The sequence below is a fragment of the Phoxinus phoxinus genome (assembly GCF_949152265.1).
Source record: "Phoxinus phoxinus genome assembly, chromosome: 24".
Lineage (NCBI taxonomy): Eukaryota > Metazoa > Chordata > Actinopteri > Cypriniformes > Leuciscidae > Phoxinus > Phoxinus phoxinus.
In genome coordinates this window covers 18,817,009-18,841,611 of record NC_136899.1, presented here as the reverse complement: position 1 = coordinate 18,841,611, position 24,603 = coordinate 18,817,009, and the positions used below count along the sequence as shown (strand labels likewise).

Sequence of the window (24,603 nt, the reverse complement as noted above, 5' to 3'; positions counted from 1 at the left end):
TGGTATCAGCCACCCTGATGAGGATGCGCATACCTCCACCCTCACAACTGGGCCAGGCCACCATGCCTCCACCCTCACAACTAGGCCAGCCCCCCATGCCTCCACCCTCACAACTGGGCCACCCTCTCTACCCAGCATTTCAACAGCTGAGTGGGCTTCCATTGTAAGGTTTTCAGACCTGATTAAAGTACCTAAAAGAGAGAGGGGAAAGAAGAGGATGATGGCGAGGCCACCCAGCTACCACCTAACAAGCCAGGAACACTTCAACTTTGTCCAGGCCAAAGCAGACAAAAAGAAACCAAAAACAACCAAAGCCTGCTGTTGTCCGCCCCCAAAAAGCTGCCGTTCCTCCCCTGCAAACAGTTCAGGGAAGTGACCCCTGTACTGGTTGCAAGGGGGTCTATGGTGATGCAAGTGACCCAAAGGCCAATGAGGAATGGGTGGCTTGCTGCCCCTGCCAACGGTGGTATCATGAGTCCTGCGGAGAACTCAACGGACTAATGAATGACAATGACTTCATCGGTCTTCAATGTGTTCACTGAAGTTGTTAAAAGGTGGTAAAAGGATGTAGGCTTAATGAAAGTTCCATGCATTGAATGTAGAGTGAAGTATACAATGTCAAAATTTTTGTATTAGTTCCAGAAATGCATTTTTAAAAAATCCTTCCAAGTATTAATTAATTGAAGGTCTCCGTTGTTGTATTTTGCGCTTCATAATGCGCCACACATTTTAAATGCATGTATTCTGTTTTTATTTACGTTTTACACAACGTCCCAACTTCATTGGAATTGGGGTTGTATTTCTCATGTTAACAATAAAATAGTGTCCCACTTTCCCTAACAGTGTCCCACTCAACCTGATTGCTTCCAGTTTGCTGAAGAGGGTGTCAGATGGTGTTTAAAGATGAACAGTTTGTTAATACATAAATTGGGAAAATTTCACCATAGTAGCCTTCATTACAATCTATTTAAACAAAACACATACAATTTTAATATACTCTAAATGATTTAGGTTGTTTAAGATGCAATTTACCAAAAAGTGTTCCACTTTACCCGACTTAAAACCTACCCAAAATGTATTTTTTTTATTAATATAGAATTTATTTGAACTTAGTTACTTGACACATTCAGCCAAAGTGGGCAATTAATATTTTAGCACCTTACAAGGAAACTAGCAAATTATAAAAAATAAAATATTCTTTGCATTTGATTCAGTGTTACTGTAGTATAAAACCAAGAACAGTCACAATATTGGTTTACATTTAGTGAGAAACCTTACAATTTAGAAAGTAAAATCTTATGTCAGAGGGTTTTCTACCTTTAACCATTGGAAGCTATGGCCAAAAAGCCTCTGAAAAGTCCAAAGCAAAAACACAAATTGCTGGATACCAGGAAACCATTCAAAAGCATTGAAAGTGTTTGTAATGGCAATAAATATAGGGATATAGTTTCAGGGTATTAAGTATCATTTTAATGTAAGACACAGACAAAGAAAACCATGATTATCCTATTTGAATCTGCTTTTCCACCATATCCAACTCTCAGTTCCCTCCTCCACAGCTTTTCTTGGGGATCAGTTCAGTCTTCTGCCACAGACTTGGAGAAGTAATACCAATCACACCGCAAGCAATTATCTGTCCAGAATTCCCAGTCTGTTTACTCTCCTCATCTGACCCCATTCCCAGATCATCGTCCTTCTCATGAACCACCACCGCACGTCCCAGAATGGAATGGGCCCCGAAGAGCTTGGCCTCTGGGAGCTTCAGGAACTGCCTTATAACTCCTTGCTCAGAAGCAAAGTTGCCCAGGTCTCCAGGATGATGAGGGTGGTCAACACCCTTTGGATTGTAATGAGGACCAACAGTGATGCTGCCTTGACTGAGGTCTCCATACCGATGGATGTCAATGGCACGCTCTTGATGATCGATGGCAGGCAAACCACGGAGGTTGATTTTCACTTCTAAAACTCCATTGGGGAAGAGCTGCTTGAAGAGGATTTGCCCAAAGATCTTTGGCTGGAAAGGTGGCAAATTGGGGCTGGGAGTTACTTCACAAGTGGCATAGATTGTGTTGTTGAACTCCACGACTTCCGGCTGTGAAGCTCCGGCAATCTGACAAACTGGATTTTTAGAGAACTCTCCTCCTTGTATATGCAGCACCAGCAATATCAGAGGGATTTTTAGGATGATTTTCTCCATGTTGATCATTAAAGCCTGCAATGAAGAGTGGATTCAGTGAAATCATGTGGTTTAATAACATAGTATTTTTGATAGAATAAAGTTTAAAGCTTTGTTCCAGGGAGCTTTGAGAGTGGACGTTGCATTAGTAAAATAGCACAACCAGATTAGTTTAGTCGCTATGATTTGTTGCTATATACCCTTGAGAAAAAGTGTGCTTATTTGTATTGAAAGTGTACTTAAAATCTTGAAAATAATAAAAATAAAACTGTAGGTCTACTTGCAGATAATAACACTGATGAATTATAAAAAGCCACTTAAGTGTACATATCTTATATTAGTGCCTATGATGGCCACCAGAGGGCTTATACATTAACAAGCCAATGACACACATGTGGATGTAATCACACTAGAATGAGTCCAGGCAAAGGTTTATGGAAATGGAAAAGGACTAGTGAGGAGAGACCTCTGGTGGCTTATAGTTCTCCGGCTGGCAGACGTGACTGCTTTTAAAAAGTGAACTTAGCAATGATGTCAAACTAAAAGTTTTAATTTAAAGTACATTGATTTATAATCTTTTTGTTTTGCCTTAAAGAAGTGGACTCATTTTGATGTGTTGACTAACATAGTACATTATAATTGAATCTATCATATTATTCAAGATTAAATATAAAGTTAATATTTTTAAATCTACTCAATTGCAACTTCAATACAAATATTTATTTGCATAGGCTATATATTTTTTTAAAGAAATGATATTAAACAATTTTTTAGTTCACCATAATTGCGCATTAAATTCAGTAGTACACAAACCATATTTCAAAGACAAAACAAGTAATTATGAAATTAATTTACATATAAAGATGTGCTTGGGTCAAACAAATGACCTTTTCAGCTAACTGCATTTAAGATACAATACATTTTCATTTAATTGCATAAAGATGCAATTAAGTCTGAAACCATTACATTCTTGCACTTATATTAATATGCATAAGCATGCTAAAGTGTACTTTTCACAAGGGCAGGTAAAATAAAACACAAAATATTTATACTTTGAATAAAAAAAAACTTTTTGTAGTTGTACTAAATCAAGTCAATATTTGCAAGAATGGAGAGAAAAAACACATGCCAAAATCCATTACCGAAAAGTTGTCCTTAATCTGTGTGCAGAATATTGCAGCCACAAAAATACTCCAACGTTTAATCCGTGTGCAGTCCTGAACTGAGGTTGAGAGAATGTTCCTTTGCATTTAAACTGTTGGCTACTCTTCTAGGAACTCATGTGGCGCAACAAGTTAACCATGTTAGTCTGTTAGCCACTAATTAAGTTCACCTGTGTTTCATTTAGCTCCCTTTGCCTGTGAACAGTTGTTTCAGTTCTTTGTTTTGAATTGCACCATGGCTGCGTTCCAGTCCACTGTTAGACACGCACTTGGGAACTTCCCTAAGCACTTCCCCTCGGGGGAATCCCTGCCGCGGGGACTAAATCTATAGCATGAAATAAATGTTAAAGGAGAAATAAGAAAGCTGTAAAATAATCTCTGGTTTAAACTTGCTCGCTCCCGCACTTTCATGCGTGCTCAGTCCTCTCCGCATTGGATTGTGGGAAATAGTGCTTCAGCAAGTGTATATCGAATGTACACTCGAATTCAGAGAGGTTTGTGGGTAAAAGTAGTAAACGAATGTAGGGAATGATGTCGTTCACTCAGAATTCGGACACCACTACAAAATGGCCAATACCCAACATAGTATTCTGTAGTGGATAGGGAGCGGTTTCAGACACAGCCTGTATACTTCAGGCACCTATATGTCCCACAATGCAGTACGATTGGGACGTCACCACAGCCCTTGTCTAATCACCACCACAACAAACAACTCCATGATATATTAATTATATTTTGATTTATTTAAAACAAACCAAACATACCTATATACATTTGGATGCTGCATTAAACAAATTCTTAAAGGGGAAAAAATTTAAATAATAAGTGAACTCCATAGCTTATTCCAAGTGATCAAGGGCTTAGGACGTTCCAATTCAGCCCATTGCGGTTTCCGCCTGTAGTGGGCACTCTTGCAACGTAAGCAATGACGTGCATCCGGGTGAACAAGACGGAGGGAAGTTAGCAAGTGAAGGGCATGACGATTTTGGACTGGAACGCAGCCCTTGTGTTCTCCAGTGTAGATTATCTTCATTGTTTTGTGTTTATTAAAATAAGTACTGCTATAGATTCCTCTCCTCTTCATTTGGTGACTCAACTGACACATTCATTCTTAGTTAGCATACAATTCCACTTGAAGTTCATGCTTGACACCACTTCTTTTAGCAGATATTCATGAATAAGTGAATATCAGACAGTTCTTTTTCAAGAAACCATTTCTACAGGCTCTGTCCCAAACCTGACAAGCCTATATTTCACATGCAATTGGACTGTTATTTAATTGTCTTTGAAGGTATAAGTAAAGATGTCTGGGGGACTGGTTCTTCTGGCACTGATGTTAAAATCCCTGTTTAGTAGCTAAACAAGGGAGAATGAGTAAACAAGCTTCAACAACTTTCATAAGATTTATTTACTTTTTTCAGCCATATTTTAGGTACAGATTTGTACCCAGAAATAAGCTAAACCTAAAAATAAAATCCCAAAACCTATTTTCACAGACAATCATAGAAAAATAAGGTGTGAAAGGCAAAAAAAAAAAAAAAAAGCCACCGTATGCTATAATTATTGCGATGTGTGGCAGTGTTTTATGCTTCTTAAACAAACTGCTCAAAGGTTTCTACTGTAAATTTGACTGTTTATTTTAGACTTTGCTAATATATGAGATCTTGTGTAATTTCTTGCTTTTTTTTGCTTTTTGTACAATCTTAAGAGAAGATATTACTTTTTATTATTTTTAATTCATTGATTCAATTATCAACCTATTATCTAAGTTATTTCCATAGCTATGCAATTATTTTTTTCTTTAGATTTTTAAATCGGTGGATGCTGTTGGTTAATGTTTAACTCAGCTAACTCTTTTTATTATCTGTAGTTCAGCATTTCATTAAATTGATATTGTTACATGATACTGTTAGATTGAATGACGTCATCTATATGTATAGCATGCCCGCCACCTGACTGGCACCGACACATGTATCATTCCTATTTTGCAACCGACGCACAGCGGACTTTTCCCTCCACAGACGCAGGTCGGTAAATTATCGCCTCCAGCGTCCTCAACATTTGTAGAAGAGTGCGATTGAAACGTTCCACTGAGTTTGCTTGGGGGTGATAAGGTGTTGTTCTGGAGTTACTGATATCTGTTAACTGCTGCAAAGTCGTGAAGAGATGGTTCTCGAATTCATGGCCTTGGTCGTGATGGATATCCGGCAAGGATAGCCAAATCTTGGGATATAGTTGTTAAATATCCTCTCCGACACCATGCTTCCAGACTATTTTCTTGTCGGGTACGCCTGGACAAATAGGGGTTCATGAAAAGGAATCAAAACCTGAGCCTCCGCAAGCCTGAATCACTCTCAGCTGCAAGGGCCTCTGGGATGAATCTCACAGTAGTTGAGCAATGGTTTCAGACCTACACGTCACTCCTCCACCGCCTACAGATCCAGGAGATGCCATCGCACCTGTGGAACTGCGATGAATCCGGACTACAGGACCATTTCATCTCAAAAAAGGTTGTTGGGGTGACTGGCAAGTCCTGCTTCCAGGTAACATCAGGGGGGAAAGGAGAAACGACAACAGTCCTGGCTGGGTTCAATGCGGTTGGGACTTACACCCCCACAATGGTAATTTTTAAGGGAAAGAGGCTCAGGGCAGAGTGGCTGGAGGAACGACCAGAAAAAGCAGTTATCCGCGTGTCAGATAATGGCTGGATAAACTCCCAGCTGTTTCTGGAGTGGGGCCAGTTTCTGCTCTTAGATGGCCACTACAGCCATGTCTTCAATCTGGAATTCTTGGAGCTCATTAAGAAAAATTATATCCATGTAGTGAGCTATCCTCCTCATAGGGGTGGGCGATATGGAAAAAATATCATATCACGATTTTTTCAGGAAAAATCACGATTAACGATTTTATCACGATTCTATTTCATGATGCTTTTTACGACTATTTTGCAAATTACTGAGCCGCAATACAGGAAAACTTATATCCACATTTAAAAAATATAGCCAAGGGGGAAAAAAAATTACAGACTATGTCAAAGTACGTTTTCGAGCATATTTTAATCAAGTTATCTGTTATCATATTTATGGAAGTCACAGTGCAATTGTGCAAAGTAAGAACATTCAACAGGACTTGCATTACAATCAAAGACTTCTCATCACAAAATGAACATTTAAAAAAAAAAAAAATCTAACATGGCAACAGCTGTAACAGACCATGAGCAAACCCCATGTCAGCTTTTTTTCTTTTTGTGAGGTTGCATCTAGCATGAAAAATATAGATAAGCAAGCTTACATTTTGGAACTGCTGCTGTTTGTTTATTTTAAAAAGATTAAATAAAAATGTTTAAATAAAAAATTAGACTATATTTATGGTATAGCTAGCATAAATCCCCAAATAAATATCTGTTTCAAAATGTAAAGCACAACACTATAATAGCTTAATAAAGAAAAGTCAAATACAAAATTTAAACTACCTTTTATAATCTCTTAAGTTTTTTTTTTAAAGTGCAATGTGATTCAGAACAGAACCAAAACAATTAACCAAAGGTGCAAACTTCTGAATCCTTCCTGACTCTTTTAAACTAGCAGCTTTAGAACAAATTTTTCACATTCGTATGTATCCTAAGAACGTAAAGTATGACTGATCCCAATCACAAATTTTTAGAGAGGAAAACCAGTTGATTGACTTTATCTGGCTTGAGAGTTGCCCTTTGGCATGTGACAATATTGCCACCAGTGCTAAAAGCTCTTTCTGAGGGAGCACTTGTTGCTGGAATGCACAAGTACTTTCTAGCAAGTTGGCTAACTCTTGGAAAGTTTGCCTCATGGACTTTCCACCATTCCAAGGGATTCACCTCACTTTCTGCATTTGGTGTGGACAAGTATCCGCTCAATTCCCCCTCTATTGCCTCTTTTAGAGATAAGGAAGATGATCCTGGAACTGCAGATGTACTTGCACCACCTGAGGTTTTCAAAAAGCTGGCAAGTGATTTCTTTACTTTCTTCTGCGGTGTTTGTTCTGCGTCAGGGCTCTGTGATGTGGAGGCAGCTGTAAGCTGTTGAAACGATGCTGGATACTGTACGGTCAGCAAAGACTCCAGCTCAGATACAGCTCTGGCTTGTATTCCCTCTAACTTGTCGCTGTCAATGTATTGGGTTTTGAACCTGGGATCAACAAGCGAAGCCATATCCAACAGGTTATCAGTGGTGGGATCCTGATATTTGTCAGTGAGGTAATTGAGAATTGTTTTCTTCATTGTTTTTGTTAGTTCAGTGTCATCATCATTCAGGCTCAAGATGTTGACTTTCAACAGGTGAAGCACTGGCTTTACGTAAGACACACTCACATAGTCCTCACCGGAGAGTGCATCAGTAAAGTCTCTCAGTGGACTCAGTGCCTTTTTCACAGACTCCATCACATCAATGTCTTGCCATGATGGGACCAAATGCCTCGCCTTCCGGTCTGCCTTCAGGACCTGCGAAATGGCCTTTTCCTGGTCAAGCACTCTCTCAATCATGTTGAGTCTGGAACCCCATCGTGTAGGGGATTCAGTGATGAGCTTCTGTTGAGGTAGTTTCAGCTCAGTTTGAGCATTATTTAATTCCCTCTTTTTCTTCCAACTGAAAGAGAATGTACTGACGACTTTCTTGCAGATAGATGTTACGCGTTCAACACGAGGGTCTCTGGCACTTTTTTCTAAAAATAAAAAAATGTATTGATTAGATTTAATTACATTTTAATTCACAAAAGTTTATATTTTTCAATTGTTGTAATATTTTATTGAAACCAAATAAATTGTGCTTACAATACCATATTTTATTTCATATACAAAACATTTAAATATAATAATTTATAATGTAAATGAGTCTCTCTCATCTCATAATAATTTTACTCTGTTCAGTGTTCCTAATATACCATAATTACTAAATATATAGTATTACAAAAAAACATCTAAATAACAGTGACAATATTTTATTTTTAGTTTCACTCACCAATAGCTAGGTGAAGTCTGTGCCCAAAGCACTGCAGACGTGTCCATTTGTTGAGCTCCAAAGCCCTCACCATGTTAGCCCCACTGTCAGTAGTCATGCAGGTCATGTTCGCTTCTTTCAGTCCCCAACATTCAAGCGCTTCCCTAAGGCCTTGTCCTATGAGCTCCCCCGTGTGGTCTTGCGGGAAGTATGTTGTTTCTAGACAGGCACTGCACAACTTCCAGTCATCAATGAAATGAATTGTCAGACTTAAATACGGCTCTGAAGTGCGGCTAGACCATAAATCAGCTGTTGTGGCAAAAAAATTGACTTTTTGAACGTTGTGTTCCATCTTGTTGCGGCATTCGGAATACAGCCGTGGAATGGCCGTGGCAGAAAAATATTTGCGGCTGGGAATCTCGTAACGCGGATCTACAACTTTGAGCAGTCTTTTGAAGCCCTCGTTTTCCACAGTTTTTATGGGGATCATATCCTTGGCCAGGTAAAATGTCACTGCATCAGTTACATCTTTCCAGCGCTTACTTGTCCTGTCATACGGAGTTCCCTTTTCAAATACCTCCTTCGTTAGAGTTGTTTGTTTTAGCCTTGTAACGCTAGCCTCTGGCTGCCGCGTGGATGTACCTGATGCACTCGCGTGGGGTCCCTTCACAATTTGACTGTCAGCATATTCTTTATGGTGTTTTCTTTTGAGGTGGTTAAATAGATTTGTTGTGTTGCCATCCGACGTGCGAATCTTATCATTGCAACATTTGCAAATAACTGTTGTTTGCGCCGTGTCTGTTATAGAAAATCCAAACCATTTCCATATTACCGATGTTGAATGTTTTTTTGGGATCAACTCCTCTGTGTTATCATCCATCGTCCCAGCGTTGCTAAATCTCACGAGCAAGTTTATGATCCAGTGTTTTGATTAACGCGCCGACATCTAGCGCGCCTCGCATCACATGTTATTACGTAGTTGAAAAGCCATAGATCTGCATCTGATAGAACGTGCATTGTAGCACGATACAACGATATTTCCGAAAAAGTGAATCGTGGAGACATTTTAATCGTTCACGATCAAATATCGTCATATCGCACACCCCTACCTCCTCACACAACCCACACGCCCTCCACCCAGCAGACAGATCGCTGTTTCGAAGCCTGAAACACAACTGGCAGGAACTGGGACGCAAGTGGACAAGGAAGACAGCCGGGAAGAAGCTTCCAAAACAGCTATTTTTTTTTTCTGTGTTCAGCCCCGCGTGGAAGAAGGCCGCCACTGTTGAGAATGCCCAAGCAGGTTTGACTCTTTTATTAATAATTAGTTGTCTTGAATTATTTGTATAAAAATATTAGCAGTAAGTGGATCATTGTTTTTACTGTCTTATTTACATTGCATCATTACATTATACACATTACTCTTCTACAGGTTTCCGAGCCTCAGGGATGTTTCCTGTCTCCACGGAAGTCATTCCAAATGACCTTTTCTTGCCAAGCCAAACCACTGAAAGGGTGATTGAGGAAACATCAGAAACCCTTCTGTTGTCGGAGGAGGACATTTATTTTGGTGTGGAAGAAGTGGTGGTATCAGCCACCCTGATGAGGATGCGCATACCTCCACCCTCACAACTGGGCCAGGCCACCATGCCTCCACCCTCACAACTGGGCCAGACCCCCATGCCTCCACCCTCACAACTAGGCCAGCCCCCCATGCCTCCACCCTCACAACTGGGCCACCCTCTCTACCTAGCATTTCAACAGCTGAGTGGGCTTCCATTGTAAGGTTTTCAGACCTGATTAAAGTACCTAAAAGAGAGAGGGGAAAGAGGAGGATGATGGCGAGGCCACCCAGCTACCACCAAACAAGCCAGGAACACTTCAACTTTGTCCAGGCCAAAGCAGACAAAAATAAACCAAAAACAACCAAAGCCTGCTGGTGTCCGCCCCCAAAATGCTGCAGTTCCTCCCCTACAAATAATTCAGGGAAGTGACCCCTGTACTGGTTGCAAGGGGGTCTATGGTGATGCAAGTGACCCAAAGGCCAATGAGGAATGGGTGGCTTGCTGCCCCTGCCAACGGTGGTATCATGAGTCCTGCGGAGAACTCAACGGACTTATGAATGACAATGACTTCATCTGTCTTCAATGTGTTCACTGAAGTTGTTAAAAGGTGGTAAAAGGATGTAGGCTTAATGAAAGTTCCATTCATTGAATGTAGAGTGAAGTATACAATGTCAAAATTTTTGTATTAGTTCCAGAAATGCATTTTTAAAAAATCCTTCCAAGTATTAATTAATTGAAGGTCTCCGTTGTTGTATTTTGCGCTTCATAATGCGCCACACATTTTAACTGCATGTATTCTGTTTTTATTTACGTTTTACACAACGTCCCAACTTCATTGGAATTGGGGTTGTATTTCTCATGTTAACCATAAAATAGTGTCCCACTTTCCCTAACAGTGTCCCACTCAACCTGATTGCTTCCAGTTTGCTGAAGAGGGTGTCAGATGGTGTTTAAAGATGAACAGTTTGTTAATACATAAATTGGGAAAATTTCACCATAGTAGCCTTCATTACAATCTATTTAAACAAAACACATACAATTTTAATATACTCTAAATGATTTAGGTTGTTTAAGATGCAATTTACCAAAAAGTGTCCCACTTTACCCGACTTAAAACCTACCCAAAATGTATTTTTTTATTAATATAGAATGTATTTGAACTTAGTTACTTGACACATTCAGCCAAAGTGGGCAATTAATATTTTAGCACCTTACAAGGAAACTAGCAAATTATAAAAAATAAAATATTCTTTGCATTTGATTCAGTGTTACTGTAGTAACAAACCAGGAACAGTCACAATATTGGTTTACATTTAGTGAGAAACCTTACAATTTAGAAAGTAAAATCTTATGTCAGAGGGTTTTCTACCTTTAACCATTGGAAGCTATGGCCAAAAAGCCTCTGAAAAGTCCAAAGCAAAAACACAAATTGCTGGATACCAGGAAACCATTCAAAAGTATTGAAAGTGTTTGTAATGGCAATAAATAATATAGGGATATAATTTCAGGGTATTGAGTATCATTTTAATGTAAGACACAGACAAAGAAAACCATGATTATCCTATTTGAATCTGCTTTTCCACCATATCCAACTCTCAGTTCCCTCCTCCACAGCTTTTCTTGGGGATCAGTTCAGTCTTCTGCCACAGACTTGGAGAAGTAATACCAATCACACCGCAAGCAATTATCTGTCCAGAATTCCCAGTCTGTTTACTCTCCTCATCTGACCCCATTCCCAGATCATCGTCCTTCTCATGAACCACCACCGCACGTCCCAGAATGGAATGGGCGCCGAAGAGCTTGGCCTCTGGGAGCTTCAGGAACTGCCTTATAACTCCTTGCTCAGAAGCAAAGTTGCCCAGGTCTCCAGGATGATGAGGGTGGGCAACACCCTTTGGATTGTAATGAGGACCAACAGTGATGCTGCCTTGACTGAGGTCTCCATACCGATGGATGTCAATGGCACGTTCTTGATGATCGATGGCAGGCAAACCACGGAGGTTGATTTTCACTTCTAAAACTCCATTGGGGAAGAGCTGCTTGAAGAGGATTTGCCCAAAGATCTTTGGCTGGAAAGGTGGCAAATTGGGGCTGGGAGTTACTTCACAAGTGGCATAGATTGTGTTGTTGAACTCCACGACTTCCGGCTGTGAAGCTCCGGCAATCTGACAAACTGGATTTTTAGAGAACTCTCCTCCTTGTATATGCAGCACCAGCAATATCAGAGGGATTTTTAGGATGATTTTCTCCATGTTAATCATTAAAGCCTGCAATGAAGAGTGGATTCAGTGAAATCATGTGGTTTAATAACATAGTATTTTTGATAGAATAAAGTTTAAAGCTTTGTTCCAGGGAGCTTTGAGAGTGGACGTTGCATTAGTAAAATAGCACAACCAGATTAGTTTAGTCGCTATGATTTGTTGCTATATACCCTTGAGAAAAAGTGTGCTTATTTGTATTGAAAGTGTACTTAAAATCTTGAAAATAATAAAAATAAAACTGTAGGTCTACTTGCAGATAATAACACTGATGAATTATAAAAAGCCACTTAAGTGTACATATCTTATATTAGTGCCTATGATGGCCACCAGAGGGCTTATACATTAACAAGCCAATGACACACATGTGGATGTAATCACACTAGAATGAGTCCAGGCAAAGGTTTATGGAAATGGAAAAGGACTAGTGAGGAGAGACCTCTGGTGGCTTATAGTTCTCCGGCTGGCAGACGTGACTGCTTTTAAAAAGTGAACTTAGCAATGATGTCAAACTAAAAGTTTTAATTTAAAGTACATTGATTTATAATCTTTTTGTTTTGCCTTAAAGAAGTGGACTCATTTTGATGTGTTGACTAACATAGTACATTATAATTGAATCTATCATATTATTCAAGATTAAATATAAAGTTAATATTTTTAAATCTACTCAATTGCAACTTCAATACAAATATTTATTTGCATAGGCTATATATTTTTTTAAAGAAATGATATTAAACAATTTTTTAGTTCACCATAATTGCGCATTAAATTCAGTAGTACACAAACCATATTTCAAAGACAAAACAAGTAATTATGAAATTAATTTACATATAAAGATGTGCTTGGGTCAAACAAATGACCTTTTCAGCTAACTGCATTTAAGATACAATACATTTTCATTTAATTGCATAAAGATGCAATTAAGTCTGAAACCATTACATTCTTGCACTTATATTAATATGCATAAGCATGCTAAAGTGTACTTTTCACAAGGGCAGGTAAAATAAAACACAAAATATTTATACTTTGAATAAAAAAAAACTTTTTGTAGTTGTACTAAATCAAGTCAATATTTGCAAGAATGGAGAGAAAAAACACATGCCAAAATCCATTACCGAAAAGTTGTCCTTAATCTGTGTGCAGAATATTGCAGCCACAAAAATACTCCAACGTTTAATCCGTGTGCAGTCCTGAACTGAGGTTGAGAGAATGTTCCTTTGCATTTAAACTGTTGGCTACTCTTCTAGGAACTCATGTGGCGCAACAAGTTAACCATGTTAGTCTGTTAGCCACTAATTAAGTTCACCTGTGTTTCATTTAGCTCCCTTTGCCTGTGAACAGTTGTTTCAGTTCTTTGTTTTGAATTGCACCATGGCTGCGTTCCAGTCCACTGTTAGACACGCACTTGGGAACTTCCCTAAGCACTTCCCCTCGGGGGAATCCCTGCCGCGGGGACTAAATCTATAGCATGAAATAAATGTTAAAGGAGAAATAAGAAAGCTGTAAAATAATCTCTGGTTTAAACTTGCTCGCTCCCGCACTTTCATGCGTGCTCAGTCCTCTCCGCATTGGATTGTGGGAAATAGTGCTTCAGCAAGTGTATATCGAATGTACACTCGAATTCAGAGAGGTTTGTGGGTAAAAGTAGTAAACGAATGTAGGGAATGATGTCGTTCACTCAGAATTCGGACATCACTACAAAATGGCCAATACCCAACATAGTATTCTGTAGTGGATAGGGAGCGGTTTCAGACACAGCCTGTATACTTCAGGCACCTATATGTCCCACAATGCAGTACGATTGGGACGTCACCACAGCCCTTGTCTAATCACCACCACAACAAACAACTCCATGATATATTAATTATATTTTGATTTATTTAAAACAAACCAAACATACCTATATACATTTGGATGCTGCATTAAACAAATTCTTAAAGGGGAAAAAATTTAAATAATAAGTGAACTCCATAGCTTATTCCAAGTGATCAAGGGCTTAGGACGTTCCAATTCAGCCCATTGCGGTTTCCGCCTGTAGTGGGCACTCTTGCAACGTAAGCAATGACGTGCATCCGGGTGAACAAGACGGAGGGAAGTTAGCAAGTGAAGGGCATGACGATTTTGGACTGGAACGCAGCCCTTGTGTTCTCCAGTGTAGATTATCTTCATTGTTTTGTGTTTATTAAAATAAGTACTGCTATAGATTCCTCTCCTCTTCATTTGGTGACTCAACTGACACATTCATTCTTAGTTAGCATACAATTCCACTTGAAGTTCATGCTTGACACCACTTCTTTTAGCAGATATTCATGAATAAGTGAATATCAGACAGTTCTTTTTCAAGAAACCATTTCTACAGGCTCTGTCCCAAACCTGACAAGCCTATATTTCACATGCAATTGGACTGTTATTTAATTGTCTTTGAAGGTATAAGTAAAGATGTCTGGGGGATTGGTTCTTCTGGCACTGATGTTAAAATCCCTGTTTAGTAGCTAAACAAGGGAGAATGAGTAAACAAGCTTCAACAACTTTCATAAGATTTATTTACTTTTTTCAGCCATATTTTAGGTACAGATTTGTACCCAGAAATAAGCTAAACCTAAAAATAAAATCCCAAAACCTATTTTCACAGACAATCATAGAAAAATAAGGTGTGAAAGGCAAAAAAAAAAAAAAAAAGCCACCGTATGCTATAATTATTGCGATGTGTGGCAGTGTTTTATGCTTCTTAAACAAACTGCTCAAAGGTTTCTACTGTAAATTTGACTGTTTATTTTAGACTTTGCTAATATATGAGATCTTGTGTAATTTCTTGCTTTTTTTTGCTTTTTGTACAATCTTAAGAGAAGATATTACTTTTTATTATTTTTAATTCATTGATTCAATTATCAACCTATTATCTAAGTTATTTCCATAGCTATGCAATTATTTTTTTCTTTAGATTTTTAAATCGGTGGATGCTGTTGGTTAATGTTTAACTCAGCTAACTCTTTTTATTATCTGTAGTTCAGCATTTCATTAAATTGATATTGTTACATGATACTGTTAGATTGAATGACGTCATCTATATGTATAGCATGCCCGCCACCTGACTGGCGGTGCTGCAGTAAGTTAATTCTGTTTAGCAAAACAATAAGACAGACACAGTTGTGCTGTTATCAGTTAGCAGTCGCTCTTGTAATCTTTTATTACAATAATTCAAAGATTATTTATATATATTTTGTATAATTAAATCACAATATCTTGTGTCACCTTACATATGACTCACTCAAACAAAACACCAATAAACATGTGTTGTATCACTTTTGCAAGTCTTTCTTCTTCTACTCAAGCAGTATTTTTCTCAGATAACTCAATACTTTTCCCCGTAAAATATTAATCACAATGTATTACAGTCTCTGTTGTCTGTGCAAGTGTGTCCCGCTAAATACTGTATAACTGAATAGTTGAGCGTACCATTGGTTACACAATAACCATTTAAACTGAATTACTATATACAGTACAGCAGATATACTTGATCAAAAGATCATTAAAACATGTTAGAAAATCCAAATATCAACAGTAGCCTATATAATAGTATGCAAAGATTATATGTATAATATTCAACAGTTACATATGTACGTATCTACATATACATAGGGGGCCCTATCTTGCACCCAGCACAATTGACTTTGTACACCGACACATGTATCATTCCTATTTTGCAACCGACGCACAGCGGACTTTTCCCTCCACAGACGCAGGTCGGTAAATTATCGCCTCCAGCGTCCTCAACATTTGTAGAAGAGTGCGATTGAAACGTTCCACTGAGTTTGCTTGGGGGTGATAAGGTGTTGTTCTGGAGTTACTGATATCTGTTAACTGCTGCAAAGTCGTGAAGAGATGGTTCTCGAATTCATGGCCTTGGTCGTGATGGATATCCGGCAAGGATAGCCAAATCTTGGGATATAGTTGTTAAATATCCTCTCCGACACCATGCTTCCAGACTATTTTCTTGTCGGGTACGCCTGGACAAATAGGGGTTCATGAAAAGGAATCAAAACCTGAGCCTCCGCAAGCCTGAATCACTCTCAGCTGCAAGGGCCTCTGGGATGAATCTCACAGTAGTTGAGCAATGGTTTCAGACCTACACGTCACTCCTCCACCGCCTACAGATCCAGGAGATGCCATCGCACCTGTGGAACTGCGATGAATCCGGACTACAGGACCATTTCATCTCAAAAAAGGTTGTTGGGGTGACTGGCAAGTCCTGCTTCCAGGTAACATCAGGGGGGAAAGGAGAAACGACAACAGTCCTGGCTGGGTTCAATGCGGTTGGGACTTACACCCCCACAATGGTAATTTTTAAGGGAAAGAGGCTCAGGGCAGAGTGGCTGGAGGAACGACCAGAAAAAGCAGTTATCCGCGTGTCAGATAATGGCTGGATAAACTCCCAGCTGTTTCTGGAGTGGGGCCAGTTTCTGCTCTTAGATGGCCACTACAGCCATGTCTTCAATCTGGAATTCTTGGAGCTCATTAAGAAAAATTATATCCATGTAGTGAGCTATCCTCCTCATAGGGGTGGGCGATATGGAAAAAATATCATATCACGATTTTTTCAGGAAAAATCACGATTAACGATTTTATCACGATTCTATTTCATGATGCTTTTTACGACTATTTTGCAAATTACTGAGCCGCAATACAGGAAAACTTATATCCACATTTAAAAAATATAGCCAAGGGGGAAAAAAAATTACAGACTATGTCAAAGTACGTTTTCGAGCATATTTTAATCAAGTTATCTGTTATCATATTTATGGAAGTCACAGTGCAATTGTGCAAAGTAAGAACATTCAACAGGACTTGCATTACAATCAAAGACTTCTCATCACAAAATGAACATTTAAAAAAAAAAAAAATCTAACATGGCAACAGCTGTAACAGACCATGAGCAAACCCCATGTCAGCTTTTTTTCTTTTTGTGAGGTTGCATCTAGCATGAAAAATATAGATAAGCAAGCTTACATTTTGGAACTGCTGCTGTTTGTTTATTTTAAAAAGATTAAATAAAAATGTTTAAATAAAAAATTAGACTATATTTATGGTATAGCTAGCATAAATCCCCAAATAAATATCTGTTTCAAAATGTAAAGCACAACACTATAATAGCTTAATAAAGAAAAGTCAAATACAAAATTTAAACTACCTTTTATAATCTCTTAAGTTTTTTTTTTAAAGTGCAATGTGATTCAGAACAGAACCAAAACAATTAACCAAAGGTGCAAACTTCTGAATCCTTCCTGACTCTTTTAAACTAGCAGCTTTAGAACAAATTTTTCACATTCGTATGTATCCTAAGAACGTAAAGTATGACTGATCCCAATCACAAATTTTTAGAGAGGAAAACCAGTTGATTGACTTTATCTGGCTTGAGAGTTGCCCTTTGGCATGTGACAATATTGCCACCAGTGCTAAAAGCTCTTTCTGAGGGAGCACTTGTTGCTGGAATGCACAAGTACTTTCTAGCAAGTTGGCTAACTCTTGGAAAGTTTGCCTCATGGACTTTCCACCATTCCAAGGGATTCACCTCACTTTCTGCATTTGGTGTGGACAAGTATCCCCTCAATTCCCCCTCTATTGCCTCTTTTAGAGATAAGGAAGATGATCCTGGAACTGCAGATGTACTTGCACCACCTGAGGTTTTCAAAAAGCTGGCAAGTGATTTCTTTACTTTCTTCTGCGGTGTTTGTTCTGCGTCAGGGCTCTGTGATGTGGAGGCAGCTGTAAGCTGTTGAAACGATGCTGGATACTGTACGGTCAGCAAAGACTCCAGCTCAGATACAGCTCTGGCTTGTATTCCCTCTAACTTGTCGCTGTCAATGTATTGGGTTTTGAACCTGGGATCAACAAGCGAAGCCATATCCAACAGGTTATCAGTGGTGGGATCCTGATATTTGTCAGTGAGGTAATTGAGAATTGTTTTCTTCATTGTTTTTGTTAGTTCAGTGTCATCATCATTCAGGCTCAAGATGTTGACTTTCAACAGGTGAAGCACTGGCTTTACGTAAGACACACTCACATAGTCCTCACCGGAGAGTGCATCAGTAAAGTCTCTCAGTGGACTCAGTGCCTTTTTCACAGACTCCATCACATCAATGTCTTGCCATGATGGGACCAAATGCCTCGCCTTCCGGTCTGCCTTCAGGACCTGCGAAATGGCCTTTTCCTGGTCAAGCACTCTCTCAATCATGTTGAGTCTGGAACCCCATCGTGTAGGGGATTCAGTGATGAGCTTCTGTTGAGGTAGTTTCAGCTCAGTTTGAGCATTATTTAATTCCCTCTTTTTCTTCCAACTGAAAGAGAATGTACTGACGACTTTCTTGCAGATAGATGTTACGCGTTCAACACGAGGGTCTCTGGCACTTTTTTCTAAAAATAAAAAAATGTATTGATTAGATTTAATTACATTTTAATTCACAAAAGTTTATATTTTTCAATTGTTGTAATATTTTATTGAAACCAAATAAATTGTGCTTACAATACCATATTTTATTTCATATACAAAACATTTAAATATAATAATTTATAATGTAAATGAGTCTCTCTCATCTCATAATAATTTTACTCTGTTCAGTGTTCCTAATATACCATAATTACTAAATATATAGTATTACAAAAAAACATCTAAATAACAGTGACAATATTTTATTTTTAGTTTCACTCACCAATAGCTAGGTGAAGTCTGTGCCCAAAGCACTGCAGACGTGTCCATTTGTTGAGCTCCAAAGCCCTCACCATGTTAGCCCCACTGTCAGTAGTCATGCAGGTCATGTTCGCTTCTTTCAGTCCCCAACATTCAAGCGCTTCCCTAAGGCCTTGTCCTATGAGCTCCCCCGTATGGTCTTGCGGGAAGTATGTTGTTTCTAGACAGGCACTGCACAACTTCCAGTCATCAATGAAATGAATTGTCAGACTTAAATACGGCTCTGAAGTGCGGCTAGACCATAAATCAGCTGTTGTGGCAAAAAAATTGACTTTTTGAACGTTGTGTTCCATCTTGTTGCGGCATTCGGAATACAGCCGTGGAATGGCCGTGGCAGAAAAATATTTGCGGCTGGGAATCTCGTAACGCGGATCTACAACTTTGAGCAGTCTTTTGAAGCCCTCGTTTTCCACAGTTTTTATGGGGATCATATCCTTGGCCAGGTAAAATGTCACTGCATCAGTTACATCTTTCCAGCGCTTACTTGTCCTGTCATACGGAGTTCCCTTTTCAAATACCTCCTTCGTTAGAGTTGTTTGTTTTAGCCTTGTAACGCTAGCCTCTGGCTGCCGCGTGGATGTACCTGATGCACTCGCGTGGGGTCCCTTCACAATTTGACTGTCAGCATATTCTTTATGGTGTTTTCTTTTGAGGTGGTTAAATAGATTTGTTGTGTTGCCATCCGACGTGCGAATCTTATCATTGCAACATTTGCAAATAACTGTTGTTTGCGCCGTGTCTGTTATAGAAAATCCAAACCATTTCCATATTACCGATGTTGAATGTTTTTTTGGGATCAACTCCTCTGTGTTATCATCCATCGTCCCAGCGTTGCTAAATCTCACGAGCAAGTTTATGATCCAGTGTTTTGATTAACGCGCCGACATCTAGCGCGCCTCGCATCACATGTTATTACGTAGTTGAAAAGCCATAGATCTGCATCTGATAGAACGTGCATTGTAGCACGATACAACGATATTTCCGAAAAAGTGAATCGTGGAGACATTTTAATCGTTCACGATCAAATATCATCATATCGCACACCCCTACCTCCTCACACAACCCACACGCCCTCCACCCAGCAGACAGATCGCTGTTTCGAAGCCTGAAACACAACTGGCAGGAACTGGGACGCAAGTGGACAAGGAAGACAGCCGGGAAGAAGCTTCCAAAACAGCTATTTTTTTTTTCTGTGTTCAGCCCCGCGTGGAAGAAGGCCGCCACTGTTGAGAATGCCCAAGCAGGTTTGACTCTTTTATTAATAATTAGTTGTCTTGAATTATTTGTATAAAAATATTAGCAGTAAGTGGATCATTGTTTTTACTGTCTTATTTACATTGCATCATTACATTATACACATTACTCTTCTACAGGTTTCCGAGCCTCAGGGATGTTTCCTGTCTCCACGGAAGTCATTCCAAATGACCTTTTCTTGCCAAGCCAAACCACTGAAAGGGTGATTGAGGAAACATCAGAAACCCTTCTGTTGTCGGAGGAGGACATTTATTTTGGTGTGGAAGAAGTGGTGGTATCAGCCACCCTGATGAGGATGCGCATACCTCCACCCTCACAACTGGGCCAGGCCACCATGCCTCCACCCTCACAACTGGGCCAGACCCCCATGCCTCCACCCTCACAACTAGGCCAGCCCCCCATGCCTCCACCCTCACAACTGGGCCACCCTCTCTACCTAGCATTTCAACAGCTGAGTGGGCTTCCATTGTAAGGTTTTCAGACCTGATTAAAGTACCTAAAAGAGAGAGGGGAAAGAGGAGGATGATGGCGAGGCCACCCAGCTACCACCAAACAAGCCAGGAACACTTCAACTTTGTCCAGGCCAAAGCAGACAAAAATAAACCAAAAACAACCAAAGCCTGCTGGTGTCCGCCCCCAAAATGCTGCAGTTCCTCCCCTACAAATAATTCAGGGAAGTGACCCCTGTACTGGTTGCAAGGGGGTCTATGGTGATGCAAGTGACCCAAAGGCCAATGAGGAATGGGTGGCTTGCTGCCCCTGCCAACGGTGGTATCATGAGTCCTGCGGAGAACTCAACGGACTTATGAATGACAATGACTTCATCTGTCTTCAATGTGTTCACTGAAGTTGTTAAAAGGTGGTAAAAGGATGTAGGCTTAATGAAAGTTCCATTCATTGAATGTAGAGTGAAGTATACAATGTCAAAATTTTTGTATTAGTTCCAGAAATGCATTTTTAAAAAATCCTTCCAAGTATTAATTAATTGAAGGTCTCCGTTGTTGTATTTTGCGCTTCATAATGCGCCACACATTTTAACTGCATGTATTCTGTTTTTATTTACGTTTTACACAACGTCCCAACTTCATTGGAATTGGGGTTGTATTTCTCATGTTAACCATAAAATAGTGTCCCACTTTCCCTAACAGTGTCCCACTCAACCTGATTGCTTCCAGTTTGCTGAAGAGGGTGTCAGATGGTGTTTAAAGATGAACAGTTTGTTAATACATAAATTGGGAAAATTTCACCATAGTAGCCTTCATTACAATCTATTTAAACAAAACACATACAATTTTAATATACTCTAAATGATTTAGGTTGTTTAAGATGCAATTTACCAAAAAGTGTCCCACTTTACCCGACTTAAAACCTACCCAAAATGTATTTTTTTATTAATATAGAATGTATTTGAACTTAGTTACTTGACACATTCAGCCAAAGTGGGCAATTAATATTTTAGCACCTTACAAGGAAACTAGCAAATTATAAAAAATAAAATATTCTTTGCATTTGATTCAGTGTTACTGTAGTAACAAACCAGGAACAGTCACAATATTGGTTTACATTTAGTGAGAAACCTTACAATTTAGAAAGTAAAATCTTATGTCAGAGGGTTTTCTACCTTTAACCATTGGAAGCTATGGCCAAAAAGCCTCTGAAAAGTCCAAAGCAAAAACACAAATTGCTGGATACCAGGAAACCATTCAAAAGTATTGAAAGTGTTTGTAATGGCAATAAATAATATAGGGATATAATTTCAGGGTATTGAGTATCATTTTAATGTAAGACACAGACAAAGAAAACCATGATTATCCTATTTGAATCTGCTTTTCCACCATATCCAACTCTCAGTTCCCTCCTCCACAGCTTTTCTTGGGGATCAGTTCAGTCTTCTGCCACAGACTTGGAGAAGTAATACCAATCACACCGCAAGCAATTATCTGTCCAGAATTCCCAGTCTGTTTACTCTCCTCATCTGACCCCATTCCCAGATCATCGTCCTTCTCATGAACCACCACCGCACGTCCCAGAATGGAATGGGCGCCGAAGAGCTTGGCCTCTGGGAGCTTCAGGAACTGCCTTATAACTCCTTGCTCAGAAGCAAAGTTGCCCAGGTCTCCAGGATGATGAGGGTGGTCAACACCCTTTGGATTGTAATGAGGACCAACAGTGATGCTGCCTTGACTGAGGTCTCCATACCGATGGATGTCAATGGCACGTTCTTGATGATCGATGGCAGGCAAACCACGGAGGTTGATTTTCACTTCTAAAACTCCATTGGGGAAGAGCTGCTTGAAGAGGATTTGCCCAAAGATCTTTGGCTGGAAAGGTGGCAAATTGGGGCTGGGAGTTACTTCACAAGTGGCATAGATTGTGTTGTTGAACTCCACGACTTCCGGCTGTGAAGCTCCGGCAATCTGACAAACTGGATTTTTAGAGAACTCTCCTCCTTGTATATGCAGCACCAGCAATATCAGAGGGATTTTTAGGATGATTTTCTCCATGTTGATCATTAAAGCCTGCAATGAAGAGTGGATTCAGTGAAATCATGTGGTTTAATAACATAGTATTTTTGATAGAATAAAGTTTAAAGCTTTGTTCCAGGGAGCTTTGAGAGTGGACGTTGCATTAGTAAAATAGCACAACCAGATTAGTTTAGTCGCTATGATTTGTTGCTATATACCCTTGAGAAAAAGTGTGCTTATTTGTATTGAAAGTGTACTTAAAATCTTGAAAATAATAAAAATAAAACTGTAGGTCTACTTGCAGATAATAACACTGATGAATTATAAAAAGCCACTTAAGTGTACATATCTTATATTAGTGCCTATGATGGCCACCAGAGGGCTTATACATTAACAAGCCAATGACACACATGTGGATGTAATCACACTAGAATGAGTCCAGGCAAAGGTTTATGGAAATGGAAAAGGACTAGTGAGGAGAGACCTCTGGTGGCTTATAGTTCTCCGGCTGGCAGACGTGACTGCTTTTAAAAAGTGAACTTAGCAATGATGTCAAACTAAAAGTTTTAATTTAAAGTACATTGATTTATAATCTTTTTGTTTTGCCTTAAAGAAGTGGACTCATTTTGATGTGTTGACTAACATAGTACATTATAATTGAATCTATCATATTATTCAAGATTAAATATAAAGTTAATATTTTTAAATCTACTCAATTGCAACTTCAATACAAATATTTATTTGCATAGGCTATATATTTTTTTAAAGAAATGATATTAAACAATTTTTTAGTTCACCATAATTGCGCATTAAATTCAGTAGTACACAAACCATATTTCAAAGACAAAACAAGTAATTATGAAATTAATTTACATATAAAGATGTGCTTGGGTCAAACAAATGACCTTTTCAGCTAACTGCATTTAAGATACAATACATTTTCATTTAATTGCATAAAGATGCAATTAAGTCTGAAACCATTACATTCTTGCACTTATATTAATATGCATAAGCATGCTAAAGTGTACTTTTCACAAGGGCAGGTAAAATAAAACACAAAATATTTATACTTTGAATAAAAAAAAACTTTTTGTAGTTGTACTAAATCAAGTCAATATTTGCAAGAATGGAGAGAAAAAACACATGCCAAAATCCATTACCGAAAAGTTGTCCTTAATCTGTGTGCAGAATATTGCAGCCACAAAAATACTCCAACGTTTAATCCGTGTGCAGTCCTGAACTGAGGTTGAGAGAATGTTCCTTTGCATTTAAACTGTTGGCTACTCTTCTAGGAACTCATGTGGCGCAACAAGTTAACCATGTTAGTCTGTTAGCCACTAATTAAGTTCACCTGTGTTTCATTTAGCTCCCTTTGCCTGTGAACAGTTGTTTCAGTTCTTTGTTTTGAATTGCACCATGGCTGCGTTCCAGTCCACTGTTAGACACGCACTTGGGAACTTCCCTAAGCACTTCCCCTCGGGGGAATCCCTGCCGCGGGGACTAAGTCTATAGCATGAAATAAATGTTAAAGGAGAAATAAGAAAGCTGTAAAATAATCTCTGGTTTAAACTTGCTCGCTCCCGCACTTTCATGCGTGCTCAGTCCTCTCCGCATTGGATTGTGGGAAATAGTGCTTCAGCAAGTGTATATCGAATGTACACTCGAATTCAGAGAGGTTTGTGGGTAAAAGTAGTAAACGAATGTAGGGAATGATGTCGTTCACTCAGAATTCGGACACCACTACAAAATGGCCAATACCCAACATAGTATTCTGTAGTGGATAGGGAGCGGTTTCAGACACAGCCTGTATACTTCAGGCACCTATATGTCCCACAATGCAGTACGATTGGGACGTCACCACAGCCCTTGTCTAATCACCACCACAACAAACAACTCCATGATATATTAATTATATTTTGATTTATTTAAAACAAACCAAACATACCTATATACATTTGGATGCTGCATTAAACAAATTCTTAAAGGGGAAAAAATTTAAATAATAAG

At 39.0% G+C, this 24,603-nt stretch overlaps 3 protein-coding genes across 3 annotated transcripts; all 3 read right to left on the bottom strand.

Annotated features, from left to right (window-relative positions):
- Positions 1–629: 629 nt before the first annotated feature.
- Positions 630–3,456, bottom strand: LOC306992986 (uncharacterized protein). The gene is made up of 2 exons (XM_079602344.1): positions 3,319–3,456; positions 630–2,212 (listed from the first exon to the last, which is right to left on the bottom strand). The coding sequence occupies exons 1-2, from the start codon at positions 3,424–3,426 to the stop codon at positions 1,541–1,543; spliced, it is 780 nt and encodes a 259-aa protein (XP_079458470.1). The 5' UTR covers positions 3,427–3,456; the 3' UTR covers positions 630–1,540.
- Positions 3,457–10,492: 7,036 nt separating this feature from the next.
- On the bottom strand, positions 10,493–13,434 carry LOC306992951 (uncharacterized protein). Its single transcript, XM_079602299.1, has 2 exons — positions 13,248–13,434; positions 10,493–12,141 (listed from the first exon to the last, which is right to left on the bottom strand). Exons 1-2 carry the CDS (start codon positions 13,353–13,355, stop codon positions 11,470–11,472), a joined length of 780 nt encoding a protein of 259 aa, XP_079458425.1. The 5' UTR covers positions 13,356–13,434; the 3' UTR covers positions 10,493–11,469.
- Positions 13,435–21,039: 7,605 nt separating this feature from the next.
- On the bottom strand, positions 21,040–23,976 carry LOC306992736 (uncharacterized protein). Its single transcript, XM_079601893.1, has 2 exons — positions 23,757–23,976; positions 21,040–22,650 (listed from the first exon to the last, which is right to left on the bottom strand). The coding sequence occupies exons 1-2, from the start codon at positions 23,862–23,864 to the stop codon at positions 21,979–21,981; spliced, it is 780 nt and encodes a 259-aa protein (XP_079458019.1). The 5' UTR covers positions 23,865–23,976; the 3' UTR covers positions 21,040–21,978.
- Positions 23,977–24,603: the final 627 nt, after the last annotated feature.